The 15,530-nt window shown below is 52.9% G+C and overlaps 4 protein-coding genes across 8 annotated transcripts; 2 read left to right on the forward strand and 2 right to left on the reverse strand.

Moving 5' to 3' along the window:
- Window positions 1–64: 64 nt before the first annotated feature.
- cwf19l1 (CWF19 like cell cycle control factor 1) lies at window positions 65–3,870 on the reverse strand. Of its 2 annotated transcripts, none has more exons than XM_052055759.1 (15): window positions 3,758–3,870; window positions 3,135–3,237; window positions 2,930–3,014; window positions 2,752–2,836; window positions 2,581–2,682; window positions 2,296–2,510; window positions 2,068–2,183; window positions 1,920–2,004; window positions 1,349–1,504; window positions 1,151–1,268; window positions 979–1,058; window positions 692–901; window positions 485–604; window positions 322–419; window positions 65–257 (listed from the first exon to the last, which is right to left on the reverse strand). In XM_052055759.1, exons 2-15 carry the CDS (start codon window positions 3,155–3,157, stop codon window positions 113–115), a joined length of 1,638 nt encoding a protein of 545 aa, XP_051911719.1. In that variant the 5' UTR covers window positions 3,158–3,237; window positions 3,758–3,870; the 3' UTR covers window positions 65–112. The 2 variants fall into 2 exon arrangements, with proteins under 2 accessions (XP_051911719.1, XP_051911718.1); XM_052055758.1 differs by having other exon boundaries at window positions 1,151–1,271; window positions 3,758–3,868.
- On the forward strand, window positions 3,412–8,093 carry dmtf1 (cyclin D binding myb-like transcription factor 1). 2 transcript variants are annotated; one of them, XM_052055757.1, is made up of 17 exons: window positions 3,412–3,716; window positions 4,542–4,660; window positions 4,724–4,804; window positions 5,028–5,113; window positions 5,189–5,309; window positions 5,461–5,537; window positions 5,621–5,778; window positions 5,849–5,881; window positions 5,979–6,088; window positions 6,157–6,385; window positions 6,466–6,617; window positions 6,726–6,896; window positions 6,978–7,054; window positions 7,149–7,307; window positions 7,376–7,522; window positions 7,698–7,794; window positions 7,855–8,093. In XM_052055757.1, the coding sequence occupies exons 2-17, from the start codon at window positions 4,549–4,551 to the stop codon at window positions 7,887–7,889; spliced, it is 1,845 nt and encodes a 614-aa protein (XP_051911717.1). In that variant the 5' UTR covers window positions 3,412–3,716; window positions 4,542–4,548; the 3' UTR covers window positions 7,890–8,093. The 2 variants fall into 2 exon arrangements, with proteins under 2 accessions (XP_051911717.1, XP_051911716.1); XM_052055756.1 differs by having other exon boundaries at window positions 3,413–3,716; window positions 7,695–7,794.
- Window positions 8,094–8,709: 616 nt separating this feature from the next.
- Window positions 8,710–15,179, forward strand: LOC127593970 (coiled-coil domain-containing protein 136-like). Of its 3 annotated transcripts, XM_052055765.1 has the most exons (10): window positions 9,745–9,893; window positions 10,918–11,825; window positions 12,142–12,277; window positions 12,490–12,654; window positions 12,736–12,810; window positions 13,089–13,352; window positions 13,509–13,635; window positions 13,758–13,875; window positions 13,957–14,097; window positions 14,409–15,179. In XM_052055765.1, the coding sequence occupies exons 3-10, from the start codon at window positions 12,226–12,228 to the stop codon at window positions 14,496–14,498; spliced, it is 1,032 nt and encodes a 343-aa protein (XP_051911725.1). In that variant the 5' UTR covers window positions 9,745–9,893; window positions 10,918–11,825; window positions 12,142–12,225; the 3' UTR covers window positions 14,499–15,179. The 3 variants fall into 3 exon arrangements, with proteins under 3 accessions (XP_051911726.1, XP_051911725.1, XP_051911727.1); XM_052055766.1 differs by lacking the exons at window positions 9,745–9,893; window positions 10,918–11,825 and adding an exon at window positions 8,710–8,831; XM_052055767.1 differs by lacking the exon at window positions 9,745–9,893 and having other exon boundaries at window positions 9,985–11,825; window positions 13,957–14,091.
- Window positions 8,774–9,823, reverse strand: tmem243b (transmembrane protein 243, mitochondrial b). The gene is made up of 4 exons (XM_052055770.1): window positions 9,676–9,823; window positions 9,417–9,467; window positions 9,025–9,129; window positions 8,774–8,927 (listed from the first exon to the last, which is right to left on the reverse strand). The coding sequence occupies exons 1-4, from the start codon at window positions 9,751–9,753 to the stop codon at window positions 8,808–8,810; spliced, it is 354 nt and encodes a 117-aa protein (XP_051911730.1). The 5' UTR covers window positions 9,754–9,823; the 3' UTR covers window positions 8,774–8,807.
- Window positions 15,180–15,530: the final 351 nt, after the last annotated feature.

Below are 15,530 nucleotides of genomic sequence, written 5' to 3' on the forward strand. Positions count from 1 at the left end.
TGAGGGCGTTTGGTAGCGCGGCGATGTTCCTTTGATTTTTATTCCCATTCAGAGTCGGTGAAACAAGCGGCGTGAAAACTGGAATTTATTTACACATTTTGGCACGCAAGAGTTATTCGTCCCAGGCAAAGTCGTACGGCTGAAAGGCGTCCCTGAGCCGCGCGCACGCCGCCTCCTCCTCCGCTCGGCTTTGTTTGCACTCCTTCCAGTCGGCTCGCGTCGGAATGTTGAGCAGCGGCTCGCTGGCCAGAACCTCCCTGCCAAACAAACATTGTCACGTGGGCGCCGCGCAGACGACGGCCACAAGGCGGCGCCCCTCACCTCCCGAACTGCAGCGGGAAACTCCGCTGGATGCGGTAGAAGAGCTTCTCCCCAGAGTCCAGCTCCACGTAGAAGTACGGCGTGCCCGGCGGAGCGATCTGCGCGCACGGACGGCGGCGGCTGTGAGCGAGCCGGCCGGGGGGGTCGGCGCGGTGCCGCTTACCTGCTTGAGATCGCTGTGTTGCGGAATCTCCATCAGCTCCATCTGCTGTTCCTGAGCCTGCACCACAAAAGCCTCCTTGATGTCGGCGGTGGCGCAGCGGTCCAGCGGCAGCGGCACTACCTGGCCACGAAAAACGAAGACCACTGACACCCCCCCCCGAAGGCGCGCCTGAAATGTGGAGGTGAAGATGGCTCCGTGCGTTTGTACCTGAAGCTGCAGGTGCTGGCTCCTGTAGTTCCTCTCAAAGAGCACGCAGCGCTCACCGCGGCTCTTGTAGAAGCTCCCGAGCGCCGCCTTGTACTTGTCCATCTCCTGCAGAACCTCGGAGGCCAGCTCCACCGTGGACTGGTAGTGTCCGATGGGCAGGATGAGCACGTGGCCCGCGTTCAGCCCGCCTTTGGCTAGCGCCAGGTAGCACTGCGGTCACCACAGATCAAGACTCCGGACGGCTGCGAGGCGCCCCCCCTCGGCCAACGCGCGGACGTTGTACTCACGTGAGTCCCGATGCTGACCACCAGATGTTTCTCCACCTGCGGACTCGCCAGACAAAACCAGCACTCGCCGGGGGGGAGAGCTGCACAACAACATGTGGACCACTTAGCGCCTGCACGCTCCCTCTTTTGGGAAGAGTGGGGGGGGGGGGGGGATAATTTATCTGTGAATTACGGTGCTTGCGAGGTTGCCTGTGTCCCGACCAGTTGCCCTCCAGCGGCCTCTTCCGGCCGCGCCCGCGAGCCACGCCCCCGCGATCCTGACTGAGGTCAAAGAAGAACTGAGTCCTCTGCTCCTGGATGGAAGACAAGTGAAGAAGTTACGTTTCGAGGGGGGGGGGCTGTTGCCAGCGTGACGTCACGCTACTCGCACCTCCTCCTCCGCGGTGGCACCCGAGCCGGTCTTCGGCGTCTCCCTCTTGTCTTTGGCGACCCGCCGGTACGGGTTTTCCGTCACATCCTGCGGCTGTTTGACCAGCTCCGACGGATCCATCGTCTTCATGGGGATGACGTTGAAGGCGTACAAGTACTGCACACACACACACACATTTTTTTTAAAATCATGGTTCAATTTGAATCAAATAATCGCAAGGAAGTCTACTAGACATAAGACCAAAAAATAAGTATTTATTTGAATAAATTAAATGACCAAATGAACCATAAAAATATCAGTTGAATAAAATTTCATGCAAAGTACAAAAACTTGCATGCATTCTCTTACTAAATTATTAAATGATTTAGTTGGATAAAAATTTGAATTAAACTTAACAATTTGACTTTTACAGACGTAAATGTTCTTAATAGATGCGTAAGAAAATTAGGGCAAAATTCATTTTTGTTAAAATGTAATATCCAAATTTTTTAATAACCTCATGAACGGTTTTATTTGTTTAGGAAAACCAAGTCAGCGTGAGCTCAATGGGGCAACAAGAGCATCCTCGCACCTTCTTCTTGGCGGGGTTGTTGACGGTTGCCAAGGCGATGAAGCGAGTGACATGCTGAGCGTTTTCCTGTAGAATCACGTGATTCCTAAAGAGGGGCACAAAATCTCCGTCAACACGTTTCCCCCTTTTTATTTCATCTTCAGCTCACCTGTATGGCAACCTTTCATAGTGAGCGCCTTCTAGTGCAGCAAAGTGGTATCTGGGCTTCAGTTTGTCGGCCAGGTTGGCCAAGGCGCTGCTTCCGCACGACTTTGTGTTGACTTCCTGTGACAAGCGTTTCATCGGGAAACTAAGCCCACTGAGATTTGGGGGTTTTTTTTGGGTGGGGGTTTCTGAAGAGTGCACTCAATAATACAAAATGCTTTTGAATGGTTACCGGGTTGTTAGCGTAGTGCCACACCCCCCTGGGCCACTGCGAGGTCAGAAGGATGTCGATGCCTCGGAACTTACTGCTGGCAGTCAGCGGGGCCAGCACGGCCGCCAGATCTTTGGGAGTGAAGCAGTGAGGCGGCGCCGGCTCCCGCGGGGCCTCGCGCCCGCTGACGTAGGCGATCTGCAAGCCAGACGCCCCCGTGAACACGCCGCGGCGACCTGGAGGACAGGGACACGTTTGCGGGAGCCCAGAACTAAACCTCATGCTGGACGGGAGAGCGTTTCTTACCCAAGTATGTGATGTTGTCCGCCAGCTCGCAACCATCTGCGCTGGGGAACTTCTTGGCTGTTGCCTCACTTCCTGCGCCCAGAATGTACGTCTGGATGGGAGCTGAGGAAGCACGATGGTTGACGTTAAACGTATTCATGACTTGTCAAAGTGCACATGCGCGAGTTATACCTTTCTGTACTCCACTTTTGTACTGCTGCCACTCTTCCTCGGCTTCCGGTGTCGACGCAAAGAATTCCCCAACGCACAGAAGAAGCTGCAGCAAATCAAGAGCACGCTGAACGTTTTGCACGCAAGTACTGTACGGCTATGCAATGCTGCGTTGAGATCTGGTGCGTTCCCAGCTCACGTCAAACGGTCCCGTCTTCTTCTGGATGCTTAGCACTCTGCCGAAGAGAGCTCCGAGCTTGCCTTCGACGTCCCCACACACCAAGCTGCAAAACAACAAATTCTCTGAACCTTACAGCGCGCCGATGACCGATCGTTCAAACTTAAGGTAAGTTCAGTGCACGCTCACTGTTAAATCGCGTGCAATATATGGTCGGGTGACTTACACTCTCACGGGTTTTTCTTCCATTTCTTGGTCAGTTGGAAGATATGTACAGTACCACCATTAGATTTTTGCAACTCGAACGTTCCGGACGTCTTTCGATTCCGCTGCAAACAACGACGGAACCATCGATCACACAAAAAGAAAAGACACCAGAAAGTATTACTAAATAATCTACTTTGAAAAAGGACTAATGTTTGATAAATTTAAAACGGATAATATTTAATTTTCTTTGTTTTACTTCGTATTTATTGGTGAGGAAACGCTTGTTTGCATGGGAACATATTTTAAAAGGACCACGTGGTTGCCATGATTAAGTATTACGCAAATTTGGGGGAATGAAAATCTAATCATCTTTCGTCAAGGCATCATCGTTTTTTTTTTAATATTATGTTTATTAATATATTGTAATAATGATGTGATGAATTCAATCGCCATCATAGTGAGGTATGATCGACGATATGTTGAGACTATTGGACTTTTTTTTTAACTATATGGCAACCCCTTGGCCCACATCGAGACGTCGTGCATCCTGGCACTTGCCTCCATCCTGGTAACTAGCAAGTTCCCGGACCAAAAACAGGAAGTAAGTAACTCATTCAAAAACCGAAAATGACTTTCTCTTGCCTATTCAAAAGTTTGCGGAGTCTCGGAGGGGTCCCAAACCACAAGAAATGCTCACAAACTGCTCGGTTCACGCGAGACGTCACGAGCTGCTCCTTGCTCACTAAAATGGCGCCGGGGCGTTTTCGTCTTTTCGTGGACTGGGCTAGATCGCTGGATGCTAACGGTTAGCATCGAATATGTTTGTTTCGTGTTTGAGTTCCTGAAATGAAAAACAAAAACTCCCAAACTATCGCAGTGTTTGCAAGTTCGCTGAAGTGTGTGTGTATTTTACAAGCTGTCTGTCTCATGCTAAGCACCAAAGACAACATCATGTCAAATGTATTCAAGTATGCACTTCATAAAGTGATCAATAAAACCACTGTCCGCATTGTGTCGTGTACTGTTGTAAAAAGCAATCAATGTCAATTTATTTGACGCCGTTGTCCTCTGAGTCGTTTTCAGGTGTGACCAGCAGGGGGCGCCATCGCAGTTTATTTGAACGTAAATCATCTGGGACGCAACATAAAGAAAGAAATTAACGCCTCTCACACGCTTTAACACATTTCAACTCATTAAAACACACTTCAACCTACTCATAAACACTTTAAAGTTTGATTTCTTTCACTGTCACGAAATTGATCTATACAGTACAATGCAATTTATCTTTATCGTCAAGAATAGCTGGAGATCAATGAAATGTTTGTGTCATTGAATACTCATCATATTTCACGCTCATTTCACTTACAAGTGTTGACGTCACGTAACTGCTTTTTGTTTTTTGTTTTTTTGCCGGCGGGCGGCACAGGCGCGCGATGAGCGCGGAGGTAGAGGAGCAGGATGGCGGCGCGCCGATGGAGACGGTCCAGTCGCTGACGCTGACCCAGGACAGCGATGGCAGCATCATACTGCGCTGCGCTGCCACAGGTACATCACCGTCCTCAGCTTCGTCTTCAGCTTCACACATGGCTTGTTTGTGTGTGCACGCAGTCGGCGAGAGTGAACCTCATGCGAAGAAAGCATGTGAATCAGCGGACTCGGACGCGTCCTTTTCTCTCGTCAACATGCCCGGTGAGTGAGACATCAACACGTACGTACAGTGGAGGGCTCCGACCAATTATTTTAATAATCGCTTAATCTGCCAATTAACCGATGAATGGGATCAAAAGTGTTTTTCACCTTCCATCCCTTGACTCAAAAGCGGGCATTGTTTCAAATTGAAAATGTGAAATGACCAATTGATTGCCATTGCAAATTGCGTACGTTTCACAGTGCCGCCTTTGTCTCTCTTCAGCGGCCGACAGCCGCAAGAGCTTTGAGGCTACCGTGGCGACGGCGGCGGACGACACTGTCGCTCAGGATGGCGTGACTCACATTCAGGTGGGCCAAACCTCGTGCGACTCGCAGACCCGAGCCCGCAGCGGCCTCACAGCCATGACTCGTGCGTGCGTGAAGGTCCTGTGCGGCGACGACGGCGATGACGGCGGCAGCGCCCCCGCCGAGAAGGCCGAAGTGTCGGCCGTCAGTCAGGCCTGGTTCACCACCAAAGAAGACAAAGACACGCTTGCCAACAAAGGTAAGGATGTCCATTGGAAGTCGGGGCTACTCAAGCACTCTGGAATCCCTGGCTTGATGAAAACGCTCTTTACAAACGCATTGTCGACATATTTGAAAGGAGCCTGCGCTCACTAACTTGCTGTTTTGGCCGCCATCTTGCCTTCTGTCAGGTCACAAGTGGAAACAAGGGATGTGGTCCAAAGAGGAGATCGACATTCTCATGAGCAACATCGAACTCTACGTCAAGGTGGCTTTCCTCCCGTGGTTTCGGCGTTTCCTCCGCCTCGACCGGAGAGACCCAACGTAGTCGACCTTTTGCGTGTGCGGCAGGGTCGGGGCATCGAGGATCCGGCCGAGGTCATCTTTGAGATGTCCAAGGAGGAGCGCAAAGATTTTTACCGCTCAGTGGCGTCGGGCCTGAACAGGCCGCTCTTCGCCGTCTACAGACGAGTCCTGCGCATGTACGACAACCGCAATCACGTCGGCAAGTGAGTGAGCGAGACGGGCGCGGCCGTGATGATGGCGGCGCGCACCCATGTGATGTTTGTGTGCGCTCAGGTACACGCCGGGAGAGATTGAGAAGTTAAAAGGGTGAGTCGCTCGAAAGGTCGGCGAGCAGTTTTTGCTCATACGACGTGAGCCGCAAAATAATCCAGCATCAATTTCTCGCTCTGACCTCCATGTTCAGGCTGAGGCATCGCCACGGCAACGACTGGGCCACCATCGGCGCGGCGCTGGGCCGCAGCGCCTCATCCGTCAAGGACCGCTGTCGGCTGATGAAGGACACGTGCAACACGGGTACGACCGCTCGGACTCGGCGAACGTTTTGCGGATTAAAGGTGTGGGGGGGGCGTACTGGCCCGCAGGCAAGTGGAGCGAGGAGGAGGAGCGTCGCCTGGCCGAGGTGGTGTACGAGATGGCGGCCAGCGCTCCGGGCTCAGTGGTGACGGGGGGCGTGTCCTGGGCCTCGGTGGCCAGCCGGGTGGGCACGCGCTCGGAGAAGCAGTGTCGCTCCAAGTGGCTCAACTACCTCAACTGGAAGCACAGCGGCGGCACCGAGTGGACCAAAGACGACGACCTGGGCCTCACGCGCAGGTGAGCCGCAAACGCTCAAAGCCAATTTTTGATTTCCAAGGTGCGAGCTAGGTGGGTGCTTGAAGGCGTTGCCGTGGCAGGATTTTGGAGCTGGAGGTGGCGGATGAGAACGAAATCAAATGGGAGGAGCTGGCGGGCGGCTGGAGCAGCGTGCGCTCGCCTCAGTGGCTGCGCTCCAAGTGGTGGAGCATCAAGAGGCAAGTGGCCAATCACAAGGAGATCCCCTTCCCCGGTGCGTAACCACACCAAGCGCTCGTTCGTCGCATTTCGCAAATCTTTCCAAATGATTTGGGTGAGGTACGGCGCTGCTCGCTCGCTGACGTGACCGTGGCCTCGGCAGTCTTGCTGAAGGCCCTCCACGAGGTGATGTCATCCTCGCCCTCGGCGGGCGCGCCACGCGGCCCCTCCTGCGCACCCTCGCTCCAGATCCGGCTGGGCCGTTTGGAAGAAAGCGGGGCCAGCCCGGCGCTGCAGATTCCCGTGCAGATCCCGCTGCAGATCGCGCACCTGGGTGAGACTCGCCGCCGCCGCCGGGTTTAGCGGCCCGCCGTCAGAGCTCCGACCGTTGAATCGTTTGCCCTCTGCGCCTCAGACTCGTCCGTGGCCGGCGGCGAGGGGGAGACCATCGCGCTGAATGGCGGGACCCTGCAGGCCTTTGAGATTCTTCCGGTGAGTTACAAAAAGTGACTCGCCGCTCCGCTATTCCCTCCTCTGACGATCCTGCTTTTTTTTCCCTCCCGTGACGACGGCGATGTGCCGTCAGTCGTTTCAGCTGCAGCCCACCGGCACGCCGGGCACGTACTTCCTGCAGACCGCGTCCGCTCAGGGACTGCCCCTCGGCCTGGCCAATAACGGCACGGTTACCCTGACGACAAGTTCGCCCCCCGCATCCCACGAGCACATCATCCTGCACGGCCTGGCGGTGCGTCCCGACTCGCCGCTTTCGACGCGAGATGCCGATTGAGAAAATGCTTGGCGGCCGTTTGGTAGACGGACGGCCTGTGCGCCGGCGACGGCGTCATCATCCAGACGGTGGCGGCCGAGGCGGAGACGGAGGGACGGCGGCCGGACCAGCATCTCGATCCGTCCGCGGCGACAAAGAGGAAGGAGACAACGGCCGACAGCTTGACAGACAAGGTACCCGCAAATGCGCTCGGTGTTATTTGCGATCATCTCCGCAACATACGCAGGCCGGACAATGAAATGTTCTGCCTCCGGATGTCAGATGGATCCGCAAGTTGCCATTCATACGCGATCGGATGATGAATTTATCAGTTTGGGATTCACCACGTCACATTTTGTCCATTAGCAGCTGACTCCGCCCCCGTCCGACGTGGGACATCCTGCAATGGCCGCCGGCGGCGCCGTCCTGATCGTGTCGCCGTCCAACATCGGCAGCGCGCCGACAGGTGAGGCCCGCCATCCCATCCCAGCGCCCGTGGCGACTCCACCCCCTCTTTTGTCCTCAGATCCCATCTTGGAAAACCAGGACGGTTGCGATTAGGACGAGGAGCGCAGCCCCCGCGTGCCGCCTTTGGACGTTTTCAACACTTTTTACAAGCTAAGTGCCAATTTTTCATGAAGACCACATTTTTGGGCCTGCGGTGAGATGAAGAAGAAACGTAGACTCGGTTCTGTTTGGGTTACGTGTATTTATTCCGTCTAATTAAATAAAAACCAAAAAAAAAATGGTTTTGACAATCCTAAAGTCGTGGTGTTTTGTTCCCCCCCTCCCCCACCCGAATGACGTTTCCGCTCACGAGTAGGACGCATTTGGCAGATTCGTAGGAGGACGACGCGCGTCACAAGTAGCGAGGCAAACGTGCTGACGTACTTGAATGACGTCACTTTGTGGTACGGGTCGCCAACGAGTGCACTGCTTTTTGTCCCAATAGGGAGGCCAAAGGTCGGCGATCAGACGGTGACCGGCGCACACGCGTAGAACGACTGCCACGTCACATTTTTCCCCCCCACTCTGCGCAAACTAGTCGTGAGGCAAAACTACTAGTTGACGTTTTGTAGCAAAAACAAAGGTCTCGCTGTCGACCACATCAGAAAAGCAAGAGTGGGCTCGATGATCTCGCACCAGTGCACGGGCCTTCGTTTCCATAGCAAGCCGTCAATCCCGAAGCGGCAAACAAACAAATCCAAAAAAAAAAAAAGGAGAGAGTCTTTGCATTGAAGGGCTGCCTTCATTCACGTCCACCTGAGTGTTGCGCATACGTGCGTGTGTGTGTGTGTGTGTGTGTGTGTGTGTGAGAGAGACGAGCACCGAACAAGAAGCGATGCAAGTACGACTTCTGTGCAGGTTTCCTTGCACGGTGCGCAGTGTGTAAACACGTCCTGTCCCGTCCAGACCGGAGCAGCGGCTGCGGGGGGAAAGGGCTGTTCCCGTCCTGGCTGGCGTCGGCACGCTGGTGGCTCACCTGACGTCGTGGAAGTAGAGGTTGGCACAGACGCACAGCAACACGATACAAGCCAGCTTGTAGTAGATCAGCTTGCGGAATTTGGGCTCCAGGTCGCCTTGGCGGTACCAGAAGATCTGAGAGCAAAACAACAAATGTGATGATTGGCTCAAATTATTCATTGGGGGCGGGGACAATCAGGAGGGTTTTGTGTGTGTGTGTGTGCGCGCGCACCAGCAAAATGGTGGATCCACAGGCGAGCAGGATGCAAACGGCAAAAAAAACGTTGAGCGGCCGCGGAGGCAACGACGGGAAAACGAAAGAGCTGATGACGGTCACCTGCAAGGCAAAAGCATGTTGGCGCTTCACCGTTTCCAAAATTGCCTGAAATTCGTATTTTGCGATCAAAAAGCTCATCGTTCGCTGCAACCTCAACAGAAATGTTGATGAGGCTCAATGGGAACGTGTCGAGGGGTAAACTCAACCGAGCCGTACTTTTTCGCAGCTCACACAGCCCCAAATTTCTTGTTCGAAAATGATGTGCGGATCGTCGCAGATAATATTGGGAATCAAAAGTGCCGACTCAAAATCGCAGCGTCCATGCGCAGTCGTGCGCGCGCACGTACCAGCACAACTAAGGACGTAAATCCTCCCACTGCCAAGTTGATGATGCGATCCTGGGAAAGAATAACAAAAAACACACGATTGCGTGATAAACATCAAAGCATTCAACATTTCCCTGGCAAAGTGATGGAGGATAAAGAATATATGCCCACGACTATTGTCATATTGCCCGCGTTGCTCCCCAGTACCGATCCCGTCGCATTCAGTTTGCCTCAATTTCCGTAAAATGTTGCGCGCCTCGGCAATCGAGCGTCACCGTACCCGCGCCGACGTCTCGCCGAAGAGAGGTCTGTTGTCCAGGCCGCTGGTGCCATACGTCCTGCTACTGAACTCGTCCATGGCTCATCAGCGCCGCCGCCTGCACACGCCGGGCCAGTGTCGCATGCTCGCCCCGCCCGCTCGCCTAGCGTCGCGTCAGGTTGCCGTGCGCAACGGCGAGGGGCCGGCGGGACATTTGGGAGGAGGGGGCGCCACAACACGTTTGCCTGTGGCGCAAACAAAAATGTCTCCGTTTGAAAAAGAAATGCTTGTCACGGTCTTACTGCATTCCTTTCCCACCCCCTCAAAATTGAACAATTTTGGAAATGTTTGCTACATTACAGCCTCATTGTAAATTGGAAGAAATTAGCGTTCCCCTCAAATCTACAAGCAATAGCCCAAAATTGACAGTTCTTAAAAATGGACTTTAAGAGAAAAGTGATTTGAGTGTTAGACTTCCCCTTTCTGTGTGTGTGTGTTTGTCGGGGGGGGGGGCGGAAAGAGGAAGTTGAAAGCGCAATAAATCTGGCCTGTGAATGATGCTGACCGACCTTTCACACGCGCACAAAGTGCTTGTCGTTGTGGGTCACGTGTTGGCTACTGAAACAAGAGGGCCTTTATGAAAACGCCATCTTAAAGGTCCCTAAGCGCCAAAGCGAGCGCATTCCTCCTCGGTCTTGTGATGGATGCTCAAACGTCTTACAGACGGCAAGCCTGCGGCCGCTCGACTGCTTTTCGAGTGCAAATCAACCGTGGCCATGTGCAGACTGGATGTGAATGTGAGCGTGCATCTTGTGATAGGCTGGTGGCCAGTCACTTGCTTTCTCGCTATATTGATTGGAGACCGTTCCAGGTCGTACCCGGCGGAGCCCACGCGGGCAAGCGCCGAACTATCAACCAATCAGACGGCGGCTCGCAGCCAAGATGGGGGGTACGTGTGCGCGCTATGATTTGCAGTGATCTAACCTTTGACTTGATGAGGCGACCGGTGTCACAAACCGGAAGTGGGCGCCTAAAAGCAAGGAAAACGCACACACGCACCCCTCGATCGTCAAGTGTCGAAGAGCGAGCAACGGCCGGAAGATCCTCGTGCTAGCGCGAGCTTTAGCGGGCTAATTCTTGCGCGCTGTCACTTGCTTGCGAGGCGAAGCTAACGACGCTAACAATCAGCCATCAATGCGTGTCCTAAAAAAAAAAAAAACGTTTTCCTCTAAAGCGTGTTGTTGTCGACGGACAAATGAGAAGACTTGCCTTGCCAGCTGAGCGTCACCTCGAAAGCAAAGGAAACTTTACACTACACATACACACACTTTTAGACACGCAAACGGGATCGATGAGGAATTAAAGGGCAAGGACTTGAGGCCAAGCCGTTAAAGGGGAGTGGCCGCGTTAGTGGGCCGACTTATTTCTGCGTAACTTTTACGATTACGCTCTGTTCCAAACAATAAACAGACGGAACACATAATTCCAGACATCTTGAAAAAGAGAACACGTCGTGACTAACCCCGATCAGGAAAACAATTAATGCAGGCTACATTGTGGAGCGGGGTTGGACTAAAAATAAAACAATTGAGCAAATTAAATCATTTCGGATTTTCATTGAGTTAAAAAACAACACCGATTTTTAATCACAAAAAAAAATTCTGATAGATTTGATGAAATGTTTTCTTTTCTTTTAATAATGCAACATCGACTTGTAGTAAGCGTTTACGCCTCACGGTGGAGGTAGCGATCAGGAACAAAGCAAAGACGGAAGAAAATACAGTAATGTAATGCCGGTATAAAATATCGTTCACATACGTTGACAAAATTCTTCTTTTTTGTATTAATTTTGTGAAGAGCGCGATGATTGTAAGCTGTTGCTATTTGTGCCTTCGATATTTACTCTTGAAACAGCAATTACGTATTTTACCAACGCGACCGAGTAGTCCACTCCACAAAAACACAGATTAGTTCGTTCATTTTCGGCAGTATAGTGGGCGAACAAATATGCAGTTGAAAAAAACGTATTTCGCTTCGACTGTATTTAATTTGTTTGAATCGTCGGTAAAGAGTTAATGATGACGCCATGATGGTCGACGGTGTGACGGTCGGAAGCGTCACTCCGACGATGAAGATGATGAGGAAGAGCATCTGCGGCATCATGTCAGCAGGTAAATTCATCATTCGTCGTCCCATCATATCGTGCTAATATGTGACGAGCGTGTTCAAGGTCGTTTACATATCCGGGGCAACCACCACAGCCGCAGTGCCAAGTCACAGAGCAACATGCCGACGTCACTGCTAGCATACATGTGATCACTGGAGCTGTAAGGTCACGAATTTTCGGTACGGTTTGTCCTCAGTTGGGTCTATTCCTGCCAGGGGGAGTGTGCGACACCCCGGATTGGTCGCTGGCCAATGTCAAACAACGGAATGCTCGTTAATATTCATCGACAAATGATAAACCCCTACTCGCTTACCTTTTAGGACGATGACGCAGAGGAAGAGTCTTCATGGTTGCAGCCTGCCCACAGCTTGAGGAACCCCAGGAGCAGCCAGGGCCCCTTAAACATGGACGGACTGCGGCTGCCCCCCCTCGTTGAGGAGGTTCTGGACTCCTGCGGTCAGTGGGCACAAATCACACGACAACAAATTCACTTTCAGACATGTATGAAAGAGAGAGAGCTTTTTCGGAGTGTAAGCGGGTGGGGGGAAAAAATCTGTGATGCGTGAGAGCTCATCTGGACGTCTTTCCCCGACACCAGCCCATCTAAACATTTCACGTACCTCATAGATGTCTTCAAAACCAACCATGCCCCGCATTTTGTTTGGCAGGCCAGCTAAAGGACGATATGTATGAGAGGACAGAAGATGGAGAATTGGGCGAGGAAGCGCCGGGCGTGGAGGAGCTTCGACTTCGCCTTGTGGAGCTCCTGATGGAGTTGGAGGAGACGCAGCAAGACTCACGCAGACACCAGGAGAACTTTCTGGAAATGCGCAGTGAGAAGCCTTAACTCGCCGCCTGTTATTCAAAGTTCTTCTTGAGGTTCTTCTTGAAGCTATTCTTGACGTTGTTGTCAGCCATGTTGGAGGACGAGCGAGCGGCTAGCACCCGCCAGGCAGAAGCGTTCAGCCGACAAATTGAAGCTCTGAAAGGTACCGGCCATCATGGCATGCCTACTTTTCTTAAAACTCCCATTCGAGAAATCTGTTTGAATCAATCTTTTCATATGGTTGCTGTCCACCTTCAAGTCCATGTACGAATACGCTCCTTGTCCTTTGTCGCTCTACAGCTCTTATTGTGCTAGTTAGTTTTAGCAACGTAAGATGTAGTTAGTTTTCCTTTGTTGTTGTTGTTGTTGTTTTTCAATTTTAACTTGACTTTGATTGTTAGTTTTGGTCACTATGATCACCTTGTTGCTGACTTCCCACAGCCGATTTGGCGGGCGCCCGGCAGGAGCTGGCGGTGGCCGAGCGTGAGAAACAGAGTGAGCTGGAAGAGGCCCGAGCGCAGCTGCGGTGGGCGGCCGAGGCAGCGTTGGAGCTGCAGGAGGCCGACGAGGAGGCGGCAGCCGAGCGTGAGAACGACATCGCCTGCCTACAGGAGGAACTGTGTCGCCTGCGGGCCCAACTCCAGCGCCTGCGTGACACGGGGGGCCGGCACGAGGCCGAGGTCGCCACATTGGGGACGGAGAGCGGTAAGGGACAGCGTTGCAATCACTTAACTAAATGTAGTCAACGACTGCTCCAGAAAACAAATCCACGAGGCCAGTCGATGAAGCTCGTTGGAAGTCAGGAAGTGCCACGTGGAGAGCTGAGTTTGTGGTGATTGGCATGACGCTCGTCCCCTGAAGGTGGAGACGGAGCGCTTCTGGAGGAGGAGTTTGCCTCTCTGAGCCGCGAGCGTCTTCTGCTGAGCGATGCCAACCGGGATCTGAGCTCCAAAGTGAGACAGGAAGAGCAAGAGCAGCTGGGTCACATGTGAGCGCTCCACTCGGTTGTCAATCAAAGTACAGAGCGGTCAGTACCTGTCAATCTCACCTGAAGCCCCCCCCCCCCCCCACATCCCCACCACACACACGGCCCCCACCCCTGTATGCCAGGACGGAGGACGACGTCCACATCAGTCTGTGCCAGCCCGCTCCCGGTCTTCCGGACGTCGGAGATCTTCAGATGCAGCTGCAGCGAGCTCAGGACACGGGGCTCCAGGTGCAGGCCGAGGTACCGTTACGTTGCGCGCACCTCGCAGGAGACGAGGCCTTGGTGTCATCGCTAACGCCTGTGTTTGTGTCGCTGCGCCAGTGCGAGCGCGTGAAGCGTTCACTCGGCTCACTTCAGGCTCTCCATGACAACAGCCGGCATGAGTGCGCCGCCCTGGAGGAAGAACTGCGTCGCTGCAAGGCAGAGCTGCAGCGGCTGCGTGACGAGAGGACGCAGGTGCGGGTGAGTGGCGTGTTCCGGAAGGGAAACGCACAAGTGAAAGCGATTAGTTGCTCAGATTGGGGGAGTGGTTGGGAAAATTTGCAGTTTCCTCTCATATAAATTAAATGATTTGAGCATTTTTCCCAAAGACTGTTTATTTATTTATTTATTTTAAAATGGGAGCAGGTAATGGCCGAAACGTGCTCGTCCGAGCGGCTATCGGCCCCGGCTTGTACGTGTCGCTGCCCGTGGCCACATCGCTCGGCGCGTTGACGGTGGAAGCACATCGCCACTTTCCCCGCCATCAATGTTCTCTCCTCCCCGTCTTGCAGGGTGACGCAGGAGGTTGGAACCTTGTGCCGGCGGTGGTGATGGTGGCAGCCATCTTGGTTCTGGTGGTCCCCAGTTTGACCCGAGCTTGACAGGAAGTGCCATCATGGAACGCTGCGAGCCATGGCACCCAGACACGGAGCAGGACATCAATGGATCCATTTTGGAACGTTTGACCAGAACCATCCAGACATTCGCTTTCCATTTCGCTTCTCCTCATTGACTCGTTCACTGCTAATCCATTTCAAACGGATCTTTGGCATCGAGAGCTGTCAATGGCAGTGAATGCGTTAAGGTTGTGGGTCCGACTTGTGGTGAGAGGCTATTTACACTCTGGACTGGTCGCCACCCGGCCACTTGGCACTTATCCACCGCACACAATGGACTGTTTGCCAGTGTACGTCAGGGCCCATATCGGCAAACGGACTCGTCAACAGTACTTTTTAAGGCGCAAATAGAAAAAACATAGAGCAGTCAACCGTTTATGGCAAGGCCAACAAAAGACTGGTCACCAGCATATAGAAAAATCAGGACAAATGTTGGACCGGTTCGGCAGCCGATGTGTTGGCAGTAACCACATCATCAACACTCTTATCCACGACTTCTTGGTGTAAATGTGGCATGCTTCTTCTCATTCCTGTCGCCAATGCTAACTGTTGGCCGACTTTAGTTCTACGCCCGACGTAACCTGAAGCTAACGGCAAGCACGCTCATGTAAATGATGTCACGCTTGTGTCTCGTGTAACCAGCCAATAAACCGCACTCCAATGTGACACGGTCTCCATGGTGACCAACAACAGCGGTCACCTGCGGCCTCCCTTTTCTGTCGTGCTTCTCCTCGTTAGGGTTGTGGCGGGTGAGTTGGGGAATGTCCCATTTGAATTTGGGTGAGAGAGGGCACGGTAGACCAGCACAGAGACGGGCAACCGCCACGCAGCGAGTCTTCACGCAGATTCAAGCCGGCAACCTTCAATCGGGGAGGCATTTATGCAAAGCGCTCTTTGTAGCACATAGCATGATCACAAGTAACGTTTGTGAAGCTGCAAGAATAGACCAGCTGATCACATCACGGCACCCACTGTGTCCTTCCTAAGCATGAAGTCTAAAATTAGAACTCAGCCGAC

Source organism: Hippocampus zosterae, chromosome 21, assembly GCF_025434085.1.
Source record: "Hippocampus zosterae strain Florida chromosome 21, ASM2543408v3, whole genome shotgun sequence".
NCBI lineage: Eukaryota > Metazoa > Chordata > Actinopteri > Syngnathiformes > Syngnathidae > Hippocampus > Hippocampus zosterae.